The following is a 17,331-nucleotide window of genomic DNA, read 5'->3' on the forward strand; positions in this document are numbered from 1 at the left end:
CAGTAAGTTCCCATAACAGAAGTGCACCTTGAACTCATTCAACATTCCTGAACAAGGCATAAATCATCCCAAGCAACCCCTAACTCCTTTGCTGATTGCTTCCTGTCTAACTGGCTGTCTGTCTGTCTGTCTGGCTGGTTTACTCTCAGTGTTTTCTGGTAAATGTGAGGTGCTCAAACAATGGAAAAGGAGCTGAGAAATCCAGGCTTACTGACAGGATGACTACAGCCGGCTCTCAAATGATCAGAGATCATGCTACAGTGTAGACATGGCCGTATAGTTTGCAGCCCCTGAAGAGCTTGTGATTTTTTTTCTTTGTGTCTATGCATGCCTGCTCATGACTGTGTGCCATGTATGAAAGTGATAATGCACTTCTTGTGTCAGAGTCAGAGCAACACATTTACTACAGGGCTCCACTGAACAGTAAGGGGGTTTACACGCACTTCAGTTATCTGGCAAACAACACATGAACATGACAAAGAGCCAGCACAAGAAAAATAGCACTGTAAATGCAATGCAGTTGGATGAAAGGAAGGGTCATTCCTATAACTATGCATCCTTGTATACAAAATAAATACATCCAAAATCTGTTTCCACAGCTGTAGAGTAGACTACCTTTTGAGAGTCTTCAAAAATAGGACAGTAGGTTGGAGAGAAATCTAATAATTGACCAGCTGTATGTAAAGTTTTCATGAACACACGCTCCTGTTTCCTGTCTTAACCTGATTTCTCCCAATACCCTGGTTTCATGTGTGCGTGTAAACATAGTCAGTGAGCAAACACAGAAGCACACTGTGTGTGTGTTATCCACTGAAATTTATGTTTACTATGTTTTACTAGTAAAATGTCTCTCTCACACACACACACACACACACACACACACACACACACACACACACACACACACACACACACACACACACACACATTCATTGATCACAGGCAAAACATACACAAACACATATGAACTAATGTTAGCTACATACACCATTGACCAGAAAAGTGGTCAAGGTAGGTGCCCATATGCACATTGGCAGGATTTGACTAATATTCAAGTGAAAACAACGGCAGCGGGCCTCCCTCACTTGGCTAACTTCTCTACCATCACTCTCCATCCGTGAGCCCAGATAATAGCTGTACTACACCAGACGCCCACCACTCCCTGCCAAACACTGTCTGCTGCGTAAACACAGCCCATTCACACATACACAGAGGGAGGACAGTCAGGCTCGTCTGGGTTTTTAGTCCTGGCTTGGCTGTCCAAGCCCTCCGCTTCTCATAACAGTGAGCCCCTAGCAACACTCGAGCCAAGCCGTCAGTCAATAACATGGTGGTAACAGAACTGCTATCTTCATTCTCCACTCACACATGGCTCCAAGCTAGCTGACATACACACACTCCTATATATACTATACACAAAAACACATGCGCAACAGTACATTGCGTGCTCACCAGTTAAATAAACTCTCACAGGAGCATGCCTGTGTACAACATGCACACACAAACGCCAAGGTGCACACACATACACACATTGCCTGTCAATTGCCCACACCTTAGTACAAGGGAAAATGTGCCTGGCAGCCAAAGAGCTGTTGTCAGTAAACTGCTACAATAACAGCAGCCAGACATTGGTGTTAGAGTGGGCAGCCACAATACCTCAGTGACCAGCAAACTATTGTGAAAGAACTTTCAAAAGTCACATTTTATACTCTGCTGATACAAAGGGGCAAACTGTTGGCCCAGTTGTTTCATAACAGCCTGAGCAGCATTCCTCGTAATGTTTTAGCGTAAGTGTTAGCACTCTTGTGAAAAATGTAACAAAGATGGACAGTAAGTCATGTAGATTCAGCTTCCACATGGTGGTTGATGGGTTTTATTTACAGCAGTTTGACTGACGCTGCTGAGGCTATAAACTGCTATTAGAGTAGAGCTGGATTCTAACACAGGTCTGTGGAATCCAGCCTGGTACATTGTCTGTCTCTAGATTTGACACAGCAGTCTGTGTGACCAAACTCAGCCAAACAGGCACGTAAACACTACATACATTGACATATAAGAGTTCACATACAGACGCCACACACGCAAGCACAGGTTGACACGCTCATATATATGCAAAATCACACATGAAAATGCAGGTTGTGGAAATAACTTTAAGCAACTGCAGGGATTGAAACTGTTTATTTATAGGCACTGCCTATTAATGGGCTCAGCTATTACTGCAGAGCTGAGACAGATCTGTTAGCAAGGTGGTGTGATATTGCAACACAAGTAGTCCTTATACTAATAATGGATTCATGCTATGAACATCTTTTCCATGTTGTAATGTAATGTGACACAGAAATTATATTAACTATTATGGAGTTAGCATGAATTTGCCTTCTTGCCAAATGAAACTTTATCTAATATTATAGATTCAGATTAAATTTATTGTCATTGCAGAGTGCTAGTGTGAATACAACAAAAAGAGCTGCCTGAGCTTCTACAAAATAGAATGTTATCAAGACATACATATAGTATACACAAGCACACATAGCTGCATACATGTATCAGCCCATGCACATACACACACACACACGTACAAACAAACACCTACACTTACAGTATACAACCATAGTAATCAACCTTTCCCTAGAGAGCAGCTTAGCAAAGTAGGGGCCCTTCATCCACTAACTGCACTCTAAAATATGGTGCTTTTTCCATTAAAGCTTGGAGTTAAAAAACAGAAAAGATTAATCTCATGCTTTTGTGTTCTGTACATTTAACTTAAAAATGATTTTCTACTGCAAACAGCTGATTTAGTTGCATTGGCATAAAGGTCTTTCCTGATGTCATATCAATTACAACTGAGTGACCTTGGACCAGCTGACTACTTAAGCCTTTTAACTTCAGCCATTCATTTGACATTATCTTGAAAGGATCAACAAGGTTTATGTATATATAACAGAACTGACAAGTCCTCATTAAAACTGCAACCATTGTACTATAAGTCTCCTTTATTCACACGCACACACACACACACACACACACACACACACACACACACACACACACACACAAAATTCTGAGTTCTGCCCCCTCAGGCATTCTAATCTTTTAATTGAATCTTTTGTAATTATAATTAAATAACTGCGGACTTCCATCAGGAAGAAAATGATCGGGGGCCAGAATGTGCCAACGGTCACAGGAAGCTCTTATTTCTCTGCCATTGCTGCCTAGATATTCCCCCATTTCAATTAGCTCCTCAATTCACATTTGAACAGCATATTAAGGGAAAACAAAGAGGTGTGTGTGCCTGTGTGTGACTACACACATGGTGATGGATCATTTTAGCAATCTGTTACTGCCATGTTACTCTCTTGTTTTTATCACTTGCAAGAATCACAATTAATATTCAAACAGTGTTCTAAAAGATCTAGCTATGAGTGTGATTTAGTGAAAAAAAACACACTTCCCCTTCTTCTGACCCTGGAGAACTGCTAAGCATAATTGCCTCATTCTTCTAAGCAAATTAACATTGACAGAGAAGGGATCAGTCTGCACGGGCTCTCTGAAATGGCTTCCCTGGCAGTTGACTAATTCAGTTCTCATTGACGTATGACTAAATCAGTGTCCATTATCCTTACTCACAGGGCAGCTCAGATGTAGTACCAGCTTCGTGGTATAAGGCACTTAAGAGCATTACACAAGCCAAGCTGGTTGAAAGGGTCTCCTTTTCAGCAAGCTGACAAGGCCGCCACACATGGTGTAGATCTGACATTGGCCAGGCCGTAGCCTCTCACTAACCTCTGACATTGAGGTCTCCCACTGGTGAACAAAAACAGGAAAACTGACCACACACTTTTAAAGTCCTACAACTGTCCTGGGCTAACAACAGTGACACTTATCACCCCAGGAGATTTACTGCAGAGACAATAGAATCTCATTTTGTGTAAGATTTAGGAGGACAAACATTTTAAACTGCATTTTCCACAGATTATCAAAGAAATACTGACCATTTTAAGATAAAGTTGTTTTCCTGAAATTCACCTCGAAGCGCATATTTTCCCACAATTATTGTTATTTTTACAAGGAAAAAACACCAAAGTATTTGGTTTGACCAAGTTTGACCAAAGTAATTAAGAGTTGAGTATCATGCAATGGCCAGGTAACTCTTTACAAACCCGGTGGTTATTTTGGTGTGCAGAGAGCGTGCTCGTGAGCGTGACATTAGGAGCCAGACAGGTCCCTCTGTTGTGCAGCTGGACTGGCTTAATGAGATATCAGACTTAAACATCAATTCATCAGCCTCATTGATGAGGACAATGAGGGGCAACTACTTCAGCAAAGAGAGACATTATGGCTCCTCATGTGGGGATAGGGCTGCCTTGTTTACAAAGGTTATTGGGCACAGAGGGCTTGAAACAGTACACCACACCAGCTTCCACTTTGCTCTGCTAGACTCAGCTCCCTTACCCCCAGGGCAGCTTCTCAGGAGTTTTTTTATCTTTTTGATTTTTCTGTAACAAAGACTCAAAAGAAAAATGTACTTCTGGAATCTGGAGGCCTAATTTTCAAATGTATGCATGTGTGTGAATAGGTTAACAGGAGAGGCCATAGAAGTCTGATTGATTAAATAAACAAATCTCCACTTGTCATCATCAGGGCTCCTCTAGCTAAGCAGAGCAGGCTGGGCTAACTGGTGTGCCCCCCCTCCCCCCCTCCAGCCTCGGCCTCCACTGACAGGGCATCTGTCTTCATTAAAGCTCAGCCAGTGTGCATGACAGCCACTGAAACGCTGGTGTCTTCACGATTAATGAAGACAGATGACTCCCCCCCTGAGAGACAGTTAAAAGGAACAAAAAGTAGGAGGATGAACAAACAGAATAATAACAAAAATAATCAGAAACAATTTCAAAACTCTTTACAAAAGCAAGAAAACAGGTTAGTTGTTTATCCCACCGCTCTATCTATTTTTGTATTCTTGATTGTTTTTACACTGTCATATCTGGCTTGGATCCCTCCACACTTCTCCCACCATGCCGTGCATACACCCCCCCACTCCTTTTCCACTCTCACACGCTCTCTCACAGCAGTAGGGGCCCCCTGGAAGTGTATGGAAATGGACCCCAGTTTTGTCTGTCCAGAGACAGGCCTGTTGTTTGAGTCAGAGCGTTGTCTAAAGTCAGAGGTGGAAGACGGGTGAGGAAAAATGAGTCTGACAGAGGAAAAGAGAGAAAAGAAAATTGGCCAGAATATCCATCAGCTTTTTTTTTTAGACTGTGTATGCATTCTATATTTCTAATTTATTAATTTATCCATTAAATAATTCATCAACTTATTAATTCATAGCTCCAGAGGAATATCATTAGCCATTTTGTATCCAGAAGCATAAGCAAACCTCTGACTTATGAGGACTTCATCAGGCAAAACATTTGTAATATTACACAAGCTATATTTGTCAATACATTTTTATGATAAATACAACAAAAAACAAACTTGTAGAGTCAAACCCACATGTAGACAGATGGATTAACTAAACCTGTTTTGGTATCCAAAGCATCAGTGTTTCCCGATACTTGTCACACACACCTCTTTCTCTCTTTCTTTCAACTGTTCATACTCGTAGTATTTTTTTTAGTATATAGCACCTGGCAAGGTCAAACCTCAGGTGGCAACACAGTGTCACTGAAACTTGACTCCATAGGCTCAAACCCACAAGTCAAACATCAACACACAGACACAGACACAGACACACACAGACACACACACACATCATATCATAGAGTTTTTTTCAGATGGCTGAGCAGCTTAAACTGGCTGTGGGCAGTGAGGGGGAGAGGAGAGGAGAAGAGACTGTCCCAGTCTTTTCCTGTGCCCCTGATAGCAGCCCCCTTGGTCGAGCCCTGAGGGGTAAGCAAGCGAGGAATAAGAGAGAGAGAGAGAGAGAGAGAAAGCGAGAGAGAGAGAGAGAGAGAGATAGCCATGGTTGTGTCATACAAGAAATGCCACTTACACTGAACGCTGGCACTGCCTGTCCAAGCGAAGGGGTCCAGCCCCGCAAAGAAGGGGCTCGCCTTCCGCAGCATGCATGCACCGCGGCTGGTGACATCATAGAGCTGACGGGGGCCCATACCCAGAGCCTCCATACAGTCGAACATGGCACCCCACCCCCCCAGCCCTCAGCAACAATCACTACAAGCCCTCAGTCTTGACTGTCTCAGTCTTCTCCCCTGCTTCCACTGCTCACGTCACCCACTGGAGCAGTGACAACAACAAACAGCAGCACTAGCTAGCTGGATCTTCTACCTTCCCTTCCCTGCCTGCACTTATCTCTCGCTGTCACTCTCTCTGCTGCCCTTTCCTGCCGAGGCTGGATTTCCCCTCTTTCCCTCTCAGCTGGAATGCAGATCTGGTTCCTGCCTGGCTGAGCTGAGCTGAGCTGAGCGTGACTGACTCTCTACTCTCCCCCTGCCCTTGGGTGAGCTGCTCTCTGTCTGCTGTAACAGACCTAAATAACAGCCTCTCACAGCTCTAGCTGAGCCCCGGACACGGCGGAGCGAACCAACTGCCTCGGCATGACGCTCTGAGAGGGGGTGGAGAGAGAGAGAGAGAATGCAATAGAGGAAGGGCTAGAGAGAGGGACCCAGGAGGAGGGGGGAGAAGGGAGGGAGAGGGGGCCGACAAGCAGAGCCTGCACTGGAGGAAGAACTGATCTGGTTAAAGGATAAAACTCTATTCTTATTCTTCTTTTGCGTTTTGTCCATGCTGCTTTTGTGTTTTATATGTCAGCCCAGAGAGCAAACAAACAGCCCCCCTCCCCTTGTGTCCCATTCAGATCTGGTCCCTGTCTCTGTCTCTGTCTGTCTTTCCATTGCACCTCCCCCAATTCCACTGCAGTAAATATGAGCCCACCTCCCCTACCTTCTCTGAGCCCCCGTCTCTAATCATAACCATATTAAAGTCCAGCCACTGGCTGGGTGAGTATGTGTGGGTGAGAAAGAGAGCGAGAGAGAGAGAACATTTGAAAGAACATTGTGCTGTGGTTGAACCCAGAAACCAGATGCCAGGGTAAATCCCTCCCTCTTCTCTGTGTGTTTGAGGGAACAGAGGATGGGCAGTTCTTTCTGTCTCTCCCTCTGGAAGTGCTTTAACAGTGATGAATGAGGGCTGCCTTGCTCAATCCCTGCAGAGCATTTACACAGACAAATACCCCCAGTATACAAACACACCATGTGCTGGACACACTTCTCACAGGTTCTCTTGACCTTGTTTGTGATTTATCTCTGAGCGACTATTGCGAAGAAATACAGAGAGACGCAAGGATGCAGATGTGATAAGGTTGTACGAGTAATGAATTTTAATGTGCCACCTGAATGTATCATTGAGCCTTCCACATTCAGTCTTCTTAATCACAGACTGTTCTGTGTATTGCTGAAATAATTCAATTTAAAACATAGCACTGCCCTCACAGTGACGGTAAATCAAAGGAATTCAATAGGCGGTCCGCGGTCAATAAAAAAGCCTGTCACTGGGCCTAACTGTTGCTCAGCAGACGGATAGACCCTAGCTGAGCTAAAGCAAACAACTTGATACAATGGGAGATATATGATAATAGAATGGCTTTCGTCTGCGTGTCATGCACATTCATCTCCCCCCTGTCAGACAAGTATAAGTGGTACAGCCCAGCAGGCAAAAAAGACAACATTTCCTGTCAATCTGTGCTGCTGGCTACGCTCTCCATAAACACACAGTGCCCTCCCTCCTCCCCTCCCTCCCTCCTCGTCTGTCTCACACTTCACTCTTTTTCCTGTCTCATGAAAGAAACCATGCTTTGACATTTTGGGCTAATTTCAAAGATTTTGATTGAATTGTTTATTGACATAAAAGCTTTTACTTCAGTTGAGATCTCTTGTTTATTTTTTTAAGCTTGCACACTCAAGCAGTCATACACTCATGCAGGCTGATACTCCTTGTATACACACAGGCACACATTTAACAGCTCTTTTGTTGCATCAAACAGTTAACATCAGTAGTTTTTATGTGTTTCTTCAAACAGCTGTCGGGTCATAAAGAGGAAGCTTTATGACAGCAAGAATAGAACAGTGAGGGCAGATAACAAACTGTTATCTATCAAAGATGCTCCTGCTAACAGTTTGTTGTTAAAAACAACTCTTCCTTTCCTCCCATTTACACAGTAATTCCAAAAAGTCCTGATCTGGATGCATTTCAGATTAAATCATTACTGTCACGAGTAACATTTTTATGATCAACAAGCATTCTTCTCACACTCGTCTTTCCTCCGTTTCCTGTTTTTTGTGTTGTTGATTTTTTTGCTGCTAGTTTCAAACTGCATCCTGGAAACTAAAAACTGGCTTATCCCCTGGAGTGCAAATATTCTTTGTAACATCAGTGTTGTTTGCCAGGGCTGCTCTCTGGACCGGCGAGCCACAACACAATCGATTTATAATATATAATATTTTTTGGGGAGATTTATGGACCTTAACCGATTCTCTTCTGGTTTTGACATTTCTTTTTTACTGTGTTTGAGACTATAATTCAGACCACTAACCCCAGGTTCTTCACTTATTGGCATCCAGCACTGTGCGCTGAGAGTCTTCCAGCGCTTCAGAGGGTTTGCGGAGTGAGTTTAGACATCTAATCTACACATACTCCATACTGTTGCTGACCCAGGCCGGTCCCTGCCTACCCTTCCTCCTCTCCCTCCTCCCCTTCCTTCCCTAGCCAGAGAGGTTGAACTCTAGAAGAAACCCCCACTGGGCCACTAACTTTCCCCCCCAAACTTATCCTGCCCTCCCTCCTTCGTTCTTCGCTCTCTGGCTCACAATTCTCTCCATCGCTTTCCTTAATTTCCCCCCCCCCCCCCCCCCCCCCAACCCCCCCCCCCTGTTTCGGCAAATACTCTCCCCATTTCATCAATTTTTCCTATAGCCATTATTTTCCTAACGCTGAGTTGTTTTAGCTGAAAACGTTCTCTGCTTTGTTCTGGTTTTGGAAATATTCCATTTTCAGAGTCTGCCAACTCACTGGTCATTTTTTGACTGCTGTTTCAATCATGTTTAATTGCACTGATTAGACCAGACGTCTACAGGCATTTAAAATTGTGAAATGTTTCTTTTGTGATATGATGTTTCATCTCTTTATCTATACAGTAGATGGGGTCAGTCAGTCAGCTGGTCTCAGACTGCTTATAGCTCCACGGGGGCCAGGGCCCAGGAAAATCGAGCTTTACTACTGTCTGACGTTCTGATGCCGATTACAGATAAGACGTATACAACACACTGTTGCCACTTCCTCTGTATACAGTCATTCAGGTTCCAGCCAAGCAGTCAACAACACAGTGGTGTGTGAGGCAATAAAGACTTGTTTTTAAATGCCTATGCGCTAAATGCAGCATGGTGATTTTGAAAGGAATGTAGAGCTTTTTCATGCCGATGTGAACATGTTGTTTGGACGTGCTGAAACAGATTGACGTGATGATGCACTGAACACCAGTTCAGAGCCCCTCCCACTCAGCTAGATTCAGGTTACTCCCATCACTCCATTCATTCACCCACGCACAAACACACTCACGTGTGCCGCCACGCACACACGCACACACCAATCACGACACACACACACCAAACAACACACACACAGCACACACACACACACACACACACACACACACACACACAACACACACCACACACACCACCACACACACACACACACACACACACCACACACACACACACACACACACACACCACACACAACACACAACACACACACACACACACACCACACCACCCCCACACACACACCACACACACACTGAGGTCCATGGACCCACAAAACATTTTCCATCATTTTCATTTATGAACTCATTAAACATAGTAGTGTCCTTATAATTTACAGTGGGCTGTTATGTTTGTTAGAAAAAACAGTCCACAATCCTAGTGTTCTTACTCATCACATCCAACGTCTCCACCAGCCGTAGGTTTTACACGTTTAACTCTGACAAGACATGTAATCTTAACCACTCATTTATTTCACCCTCTCACTATATATCTCTAGAAGATACCTGATGTGTCACTGAGGAGGGATGTCAGGTAGGTGAGCCATAATTTATGAGAGAGCTCTTTTATTAGCGGCGGCCATGCTGGTCCCACCAAAGACCTAACAGAGCTACTTTTCAGAGCACTATCAGTCTTGGCCATCTTTCAGCAAAGTCTTTTTCACTCTCTGTCTTTCTCTCTCTCAGTCTCTCTCTATCTGCACTGTCATGACATTTTGCTACCCGTGTTTTGTGGGAAAAAAAGAAAGATCTTTCAGTTGTGTGGCCAAAAATATGAAATCCCCCCATCTCGTTCTCAGCCTGCCCTGTGCACGTATGCCCTCCCACGCCCATACCCTCTTTTCTCGCCATTGCGCGCAGTTTCATCTTGCACGTGCCCACAAGGCACATCTAAAAACAGACCCCTCCCATTTTTGATGGTAGCCTCTTTATCTTCATCTATCATCGTGTCAGAGCTGTAGTACACTCGGGGCTCCTCCCTTACCAGCAACCATTGCTGACTTCAAGACACACAGCATGCAGGCACAAGCTAGCGCACACACACACACACACCACACACACACACCCCACACCACAACACCACACAACACACACACACACACACACCACACACACACACCCACACACACACAACACACACACACACACACACACACACACACACACACAGCACACACACGACACACACACACACACACACACACACACACACACACAAACACCACCACCCACACACACACACACACACACAAAGTTTCAGAAAGTTTCCAGCACTTAGGGCAAATTGGCTCCAACTTGCACAGAGGGATAACCGGAGGAAATCCAAGGTGAAGGCTAAGGAGAAGAAGAGAAAGAGGAGAAAGAAAAGCAAGGGAATTCAAGAGTGCATAAGCCGACATGGTTTAGGTGGATATTCATCGCAAGAGCAGATATTCCACTCAGTTGCACAAAAACTCCTTCAGTGTGTGCTTTAACTTGACTGGAAAAACAAAGTGGGTCTTTCTGGCCAGTTCACCCCTAATCTGATAAATCACAGAAAGCAATGGTTGAAAATTATGAAAAAGAACGATGTGAGGGGAATCGATTTCCAAAAAGAAGAGGAGCGCCTCAGAGAGCTGTCATCTTGAGGCTAGCGGTAGCCAAGGGAAATGAAAGCAGGGATGTCAGATGATGCAGGGCTGTTTATTAAAGCAGAGGAGGCTCCAGTTTCACTGATAGATCAAGGATGTGGCCAAACAGCACTACACACAAGTACACACAAATGATGAGTTCTAGCCTTGCCGATGTGCTGTGTAGATTATGGTCACAGGAGAAGAGATGCCAGCAAGCAGATGGGTCTATAATGGCACTTTTTTTCCAGATTAAGTTTTGACACTTGTAACATTGAACAGCGGGGTCAAAACTAAAACCTGCTAACAATGATCTAGTGTAATAACTGGGTGCTTCCTAGTTTGATGTAGTACTATCTTTAATGTGATGTGAAAATGCAAAACTGTTGCTGGATAGAGATTCATTTGTAGTTTAGCATATCCAGACTTGATGTTTTGTATGGTTTTGATAAAGGCTCGGACAACATGATGATGCTAGAGTTGTTAAGAAAGAAATACAATATTGGCAGGTGATCATGCAAAATCAGAGATGAGGAATTTTGTTCATATGTTTCAAAATACACCTCATGCATCTTTAAAAATCCCTTTCACTGCTCTAATTTAGCATTTACAATGATTATAATACATATGCAACGACCACATATGAGTCTCTCATTCCTGATTTTTTTCTGAAATTCTTTGGAATCCTTGTTTATAATGTTTCCCCCCCTAGTTCAGGCCATTTTTCTCCACCTTCAATAAATCTAACCGAGATTAGTAAATCACACAGAGATTGAGAAAGGTTGGCTTTACCCTCGAGAGCCAACAGAAAATCGAAACAGAAAAAAAACTCTCAGGTGTCTCAGAGGGCCTTTCACAAGTTTAAAAGAGAGGTGACATCACGGTTTGTAAAGACCAAATACTTTGACGGGGAAAAAATTTGTGATTGGAGTCTTTCTGTGTCTGTAGGGAAATAATGGGTAGTAGGGCTGAGCTCATCATTTTCATATCCATACCTAGCTCACTTTCTCTTTTGACTCCCTCCCTCCCTTCACTCAAATATGCAGTAACCCCACATAAGCAAACACGTTATGCAAAATTCAAACCTCCCAGTCAGACACGTACCCACCTACAGTACCACCATCAAGGCCGTGCTGAAACCCAACACTTCAATCTTTAAGAAAATAAACATGATGTTTGTGCTCTGTTTCGCATCCAGTTGGGAGGGTTTCACTCTGCTAGTTGTCAACATCCTTCCCTGCTGTCCCTCTCCTCCATTTAAAGGTTTGCTTTAACATTCCTTTTCGTACCACATTTCCCCCCAAAATGGCTCCTTTACACAACTCCCCAAGCTCCTTAAGCCAACATAACTTTCTTGTGTATGTGTATGTGTGTGTGTCTGTGTGTGTGTGTGTGCATGTGCGTGTGTGCATGTGTGCACACAGATTACACGCATATATGCTTAGCAGCCAGTGTACTAATGTTTGTGCATGTGTGTGTGTGTGTGTGTGTGTGTGTGTGTGTGTGTGTGTGTGTCATATAAATCCATGCCCAACACACACTTCACATAAACAGCTGTTCACTTTGTCTCCATTGGAGGCACAACTGAGCAGACTCAGGCAGCTTTTACACAAGTTTCAACACGTTATTTATTCCTTTCTATTAAAACTATCCTTTTAATTTCATCCCACATTGATGCAGCTGAAAACATTCCCAGCTGAACATCTCATCTGACAGCAAAAAGCTCAAAATGACGGTCAGAGTAGAAAGCCCGAGCCCAGCAAAGGACTGCAGATTTTGGTCCCAGCCATGTGGGCTGAAGGAAATGACCTACTAGCTTTTCAAAACATCCCTGTGGCTGGCTTTAAGGCCAGGGCTCCGGCCCTGATTGGTGAAAGCTTATAAAGGTGTTTCAGGGCTCAGTGGTGATGTTATCACATAGTAAGTGGCCTTAATGGGCTTCCAACTGTTTGTTTGAAGGACTCCCATAATGACAGGGATCAACTGATAACGGCCTCTGCTACATACTGCACAGAGAGCCGTCAGAGCCTCTCATGGATGAACAAACGCCTTTGCACATTTGTAAAGATATGGGTGGTAAAGAGGGAGTCTTGCAGCACGCCCACATGGTCAGTGAACCTCATTCACACATGACTTAAACGCTAAAGTGAAGCACTAAGGTTTTCTGTGTCTGCTTGCTTCATGTATGCATTAAGACTAAAGAAACGCCTGCTATCTCTACATGTGCAAACACAGCCATCCCTCCCCTGTCCTGTCTCTTCCCATCTCTGTGCAAAACAGGTATTTCCAAAGACACTCTGGTGCCAAAGAACAGCGCCGCTGTGGGAGGTGCTCTGACCTGTCGGCACAGCATTCACACCCAACAAAGGTAGGTGTCACCCGGGATACCTTTCTAACAACAATTACGCACGGAGCTCTGAAGCCGGGCAAAAATGCAGTTCTATTTACTGCACACACAAACACACATACACAGAGAAATATCCGCAGTGCTACTCCCTTTATGTGGAAGGTTTTTTCTCACTCTGATCTACAGACAGACCTGACAACAATGAGCAGGCCTGTTAAGCCAACTCCTGGAGAAGAAGTAGAAGGAGAAGAAAAATACAGCCTGGGGAATGTCCAAACCAAGGCCTTTGTGTTCCCCGCTAATTTTTAAGAGAGGGGGGAATGAGACTGCTGTCAGTAAACTGACTTGTAACATTGCTTGACAAGGGAAACATCAAAAGGATGTTTTAAAAGTCGATACTAACAGCTGATTATTTTACATCCACAGGCTGAAACCTACACTGATATGCAAATGTATTTTGAAAGAGCTTTAGTATACATAACCTTTAGGTAGGTCTAGTGCTGAAACAATTAGTCGATAAAAAAATAAATAAAGAACTTCAAGGACATTACTTGTGCTTTGAGATCTTGCATGTTTCACTATTTCATGACATAAAGTTAATAAATTCTCAAATAAACAGTTATGAACTGATTACAAGTCATTAGTCACAGCTCCTGATATACCTGTTTTAAGGTAATTGATTATGTACAAAAAGACAGAAATAGTTTACTTTGTTGCTGATTTGAGACTCCTAGGGAAAAAATAACAATGCTGATCCTAATGTGTACAGTAAATAATATTAGACAATACTAACATTGATTTGATCAGCTAATAAAGAGGTAGAAATAAGCAAAATGTCAATGCACACACATAAAGCTCAGTCAACACTAATTGTCACTATGATCCTAACTTAATCTTTGACCCGAACCTTGTTTAAACTCTGACACAGAAATTAAACTGAATAATTGCAGTCCTTAACCCTTGTGAAAGATACTACTGCCAGCGTGGATGTGTCAGTACAAGCAGTCATGCATCAGAGACCCAGTGCATGTAGTTGCCTGCGCCTGTTTGTGCTTTGATACTTGTTTTTGTTTTAACTCATGCCAGTGTAAAAACCAAAAGAATCCATCTGTCAGTGCGGTGGGATTTCACTACGCATCAGGGGTATGTTTCTAGTTTTTAGATGAAAGAAGTGCTCTGTGTGTGAGAGACTGAGAGACTGAGAGAGCGAGAGAGAGAGAGAGGGAACTGTCTCTGGTGGTGTGCTTGCCTGTGTGTATCTGTGTTTTCCTAGCAGGGTGTGTTCTTAGATTCCACCACACTAGGACATTACCCCTAGGTGCTCTCGCTCCCTTTCTCGCTTGCTCTGGTTCGATGAAAATACCTTGAGGATTAGGTGGGCAGCAGCGGCGAGAAGGAAGGGGGGAGGGAGGGGTGGGGGGGTGAGGTAGTGATTGACAGCTGAAAGGCTGGAGAGGTGCTCAGGCATGCTGTGGTAGGGGAGAGAGGGGGATTGCACACACAGGCTGGGGGCTTTCAGGCTCTGCACTCAGCTGTTGCCACCCATACCCGTTATAGCCCCTCCACCACCTACCACCCACCAACACCTGCTGCCCATTTAGCAGTGCACCCAGCTACGATTTCAAATAACTCCCGCTTACCTTTACCTCAAGCCCAAATCTTAACGAAAGTGGTCCTTCTGTACTTTCTCTCTTTCTTACCTTTCTCTCACACTGACATTCTTTGCAGCAAATTATGCAGCCGTGGCTTTATTTGAGGATAATCCTTGACCTGGAATCATGATGCTGATTAAAAAATAGCCTTTAGAAACTAGCAAGTGTTTTGAACAACAATGTATGTCCACAGTGTGTGTGTAATCTGGCCAGTTTTTCCATGACAGAAAAACACACTGGATTGCCAACAATCTCCTCTTTGTGCTCTGTGCTACATGCATCATCCCATTTTACTGCTTCAACATACAACAGTGCCCCCTGTGCTCAGGATTGAAACTACTAGTCTGACACTACTGGAGCATGCTGCTTTAGCTCACCTTTCTTTCTCCAAAACGGTGATGCCACACAATGCTTATTCTGAATAAACAGTCAGATAAGTCTTTCAAATATTTGTTGATGCTCAGAGCACTCATCACCTCACACTGAAAGAATGTTGCTTTTTCTCTAATTGCAGACTTGTGGGTTGCCTGTTTCACAAAGGCGCTGTGAGAGCGCGCACGACGCACACTCACAACACAAAACACACACATTTTTAGATTGTGTGTCACACCACACACATGACACATGGTGGTCATTGGACAGTGTTGGGAGGCGCGGACACACACACACAACACACACACCACACACCACACCCACACACACCACACACACACACACACACACACACACACACACACACACACAAGCCAGAGTTTGAGGTCACAACCACACCATCTACAAGCATCTATACGGAAACCACAGGAGCAGAGTAATCATTGTATTGATGAAAGTGGACTTTTCCTTCATGGTTTCTATGGGGATTTTTTATACCACTCGTTCTATATCACAAACAGACTTCTAAGGTTTTCCATTTCCACAAAATTACACATAATGAAGTGCAATTTAAATAGCCGTATTTTCCTCTTTCCAGTGCACGTTCAAATTGTATAATGAAGGTATGGACCATATATGTAGCTAAGAGTTGAAAGGGAAAATGATACGTGAGAGGGAGGAAAAGTCAAACGCACACAGTAATGAAAATGACTTACAGAGTGCGGCCATCTCTTTAGGCAGGTCAGCACCAAATCTTCCAAACAGGCTGCTGTTGGCCAGCAGGTCGAAAGGGGAGTGGCTTCTCATGGAGTTGAAGGCAAACGGGTAGACAGCAGGTGGGAAGCCGGTCATGTGACCCACCTGCTGTTCCCTGTTGGTAGCCATGGCAACGGAGCACACCCAGGGGTCCGCGGCAGGCCACTGGGTGAAAGACACGGCCGTCACAACACCTGGAAATCCCCGGTAAAGTTTAAATTTGTGTCCTTTTGAAGACTCTCAGGATGTGGGGAACAGATGAGTGATGATGAGGCCTCTGGTTTTAGTGACTCCACTTTAGAAGGGTCATCCAATTTAGCTTTCTGGGGAAAAGAAGGCAGATAAATTTGTTATTCCTTTCTAATAAATTACCCACATAAAACATGATGATAAGTGTTTGTGATTTGTATGAACATGATGATACAATCAGTGGTTTGTGTTGAGATCCTCTCAAACACAATGAGAAATTCCACAAACACAATTCACCTCACGTCAACTCTGAGACTGTGATCCATCTACATTCTGGGACGGAGAATAGTTTACCCACGGATCTAATGTAAGAAGGATGTGCAAACTTTGTACCAACAACAGGTATGAGAGAATGGGAAGTGAAGAGGAAGTAAGGATGGACGTCGAGAACCAAAACAGTTAAAGATGTGAGAGAAAAATAACGAGTGAGCTGTAAGAGAAAAGCCAGAAAAACTGGGACTGGGCGAGGGGAAAAGAAAATAAGAAAGAAGTTTGGAAAAAGTTATATGAAGGAAGAGTGGGTGGGAGGGAGGGATGGGAAAAGAGAGAGAGAGAAAGAGAGAGAGCTCTTGTTCTTGCAGTTTTGAAGAGCTTCCAGACTTCTACAGTGATTCCAGGCTATGCCATATGATTTAAATCAGCAGAACTCTACTATAAAGAGCTCCTCTGTTCCTGCTGCCAGCCTAGCACAGCAGCCTGCCTCTCTGCCATTTTCCCCCAAGGACCAGAGGCCAGACACGGGGTCCAGCATGAAGAAGGGGGGGAGGGGGGGTTGATGGGGGTAGAGGG

At 44.0% G+C, this 17,331-nt stretch overlaps 1 protein-coding gene across 3 annotated transcripts in view; it reads right to left on the reverse strand.

Annotated features, from left to right (window-relative positions):
• The window catches only part of rarga (retinoic acid receptor gamma a), a 42,780-nt gene that overhangs the window by 13,199 nt on the left and 12,250 nt on the right, over positions 1–17,331 (reverse strand). For 2 of the 3 annotated variants that reach the window (XM_032521106.1, XM_032521107.1), the window contains one exon: positions 16,254–16,616. In XM_032521106.1, coding sequence (XP_032376997.1) covers positions 16,254–16,422 — 169 coding nt within the window. In that variant the 5' untranslated portion in view covers positions 16,423–16,616. Of the gene's footprint in view, positions 1–5,992; positions 6,563–16,253; positions 16,617–17,331 lie in introns of those variants that run through there. The other variant, XM_032521108.1, reaches the window with a different exon arrangement.

This window comes from Etheostoma spectabile, chromosome 7 (assembly GCF_008692095.1).
Source record: "Etheostoma spectabile isolate EspeVRDwgs_2016 chromosome 7, UIUC_Espe_1.0, whole genome shotgun sequence".
NCBI lineage: Eukaryota > Metazoa > Chordata > Actinopteri > Perciformes > Percidae > Etheostoma > Etheostoma spectabile.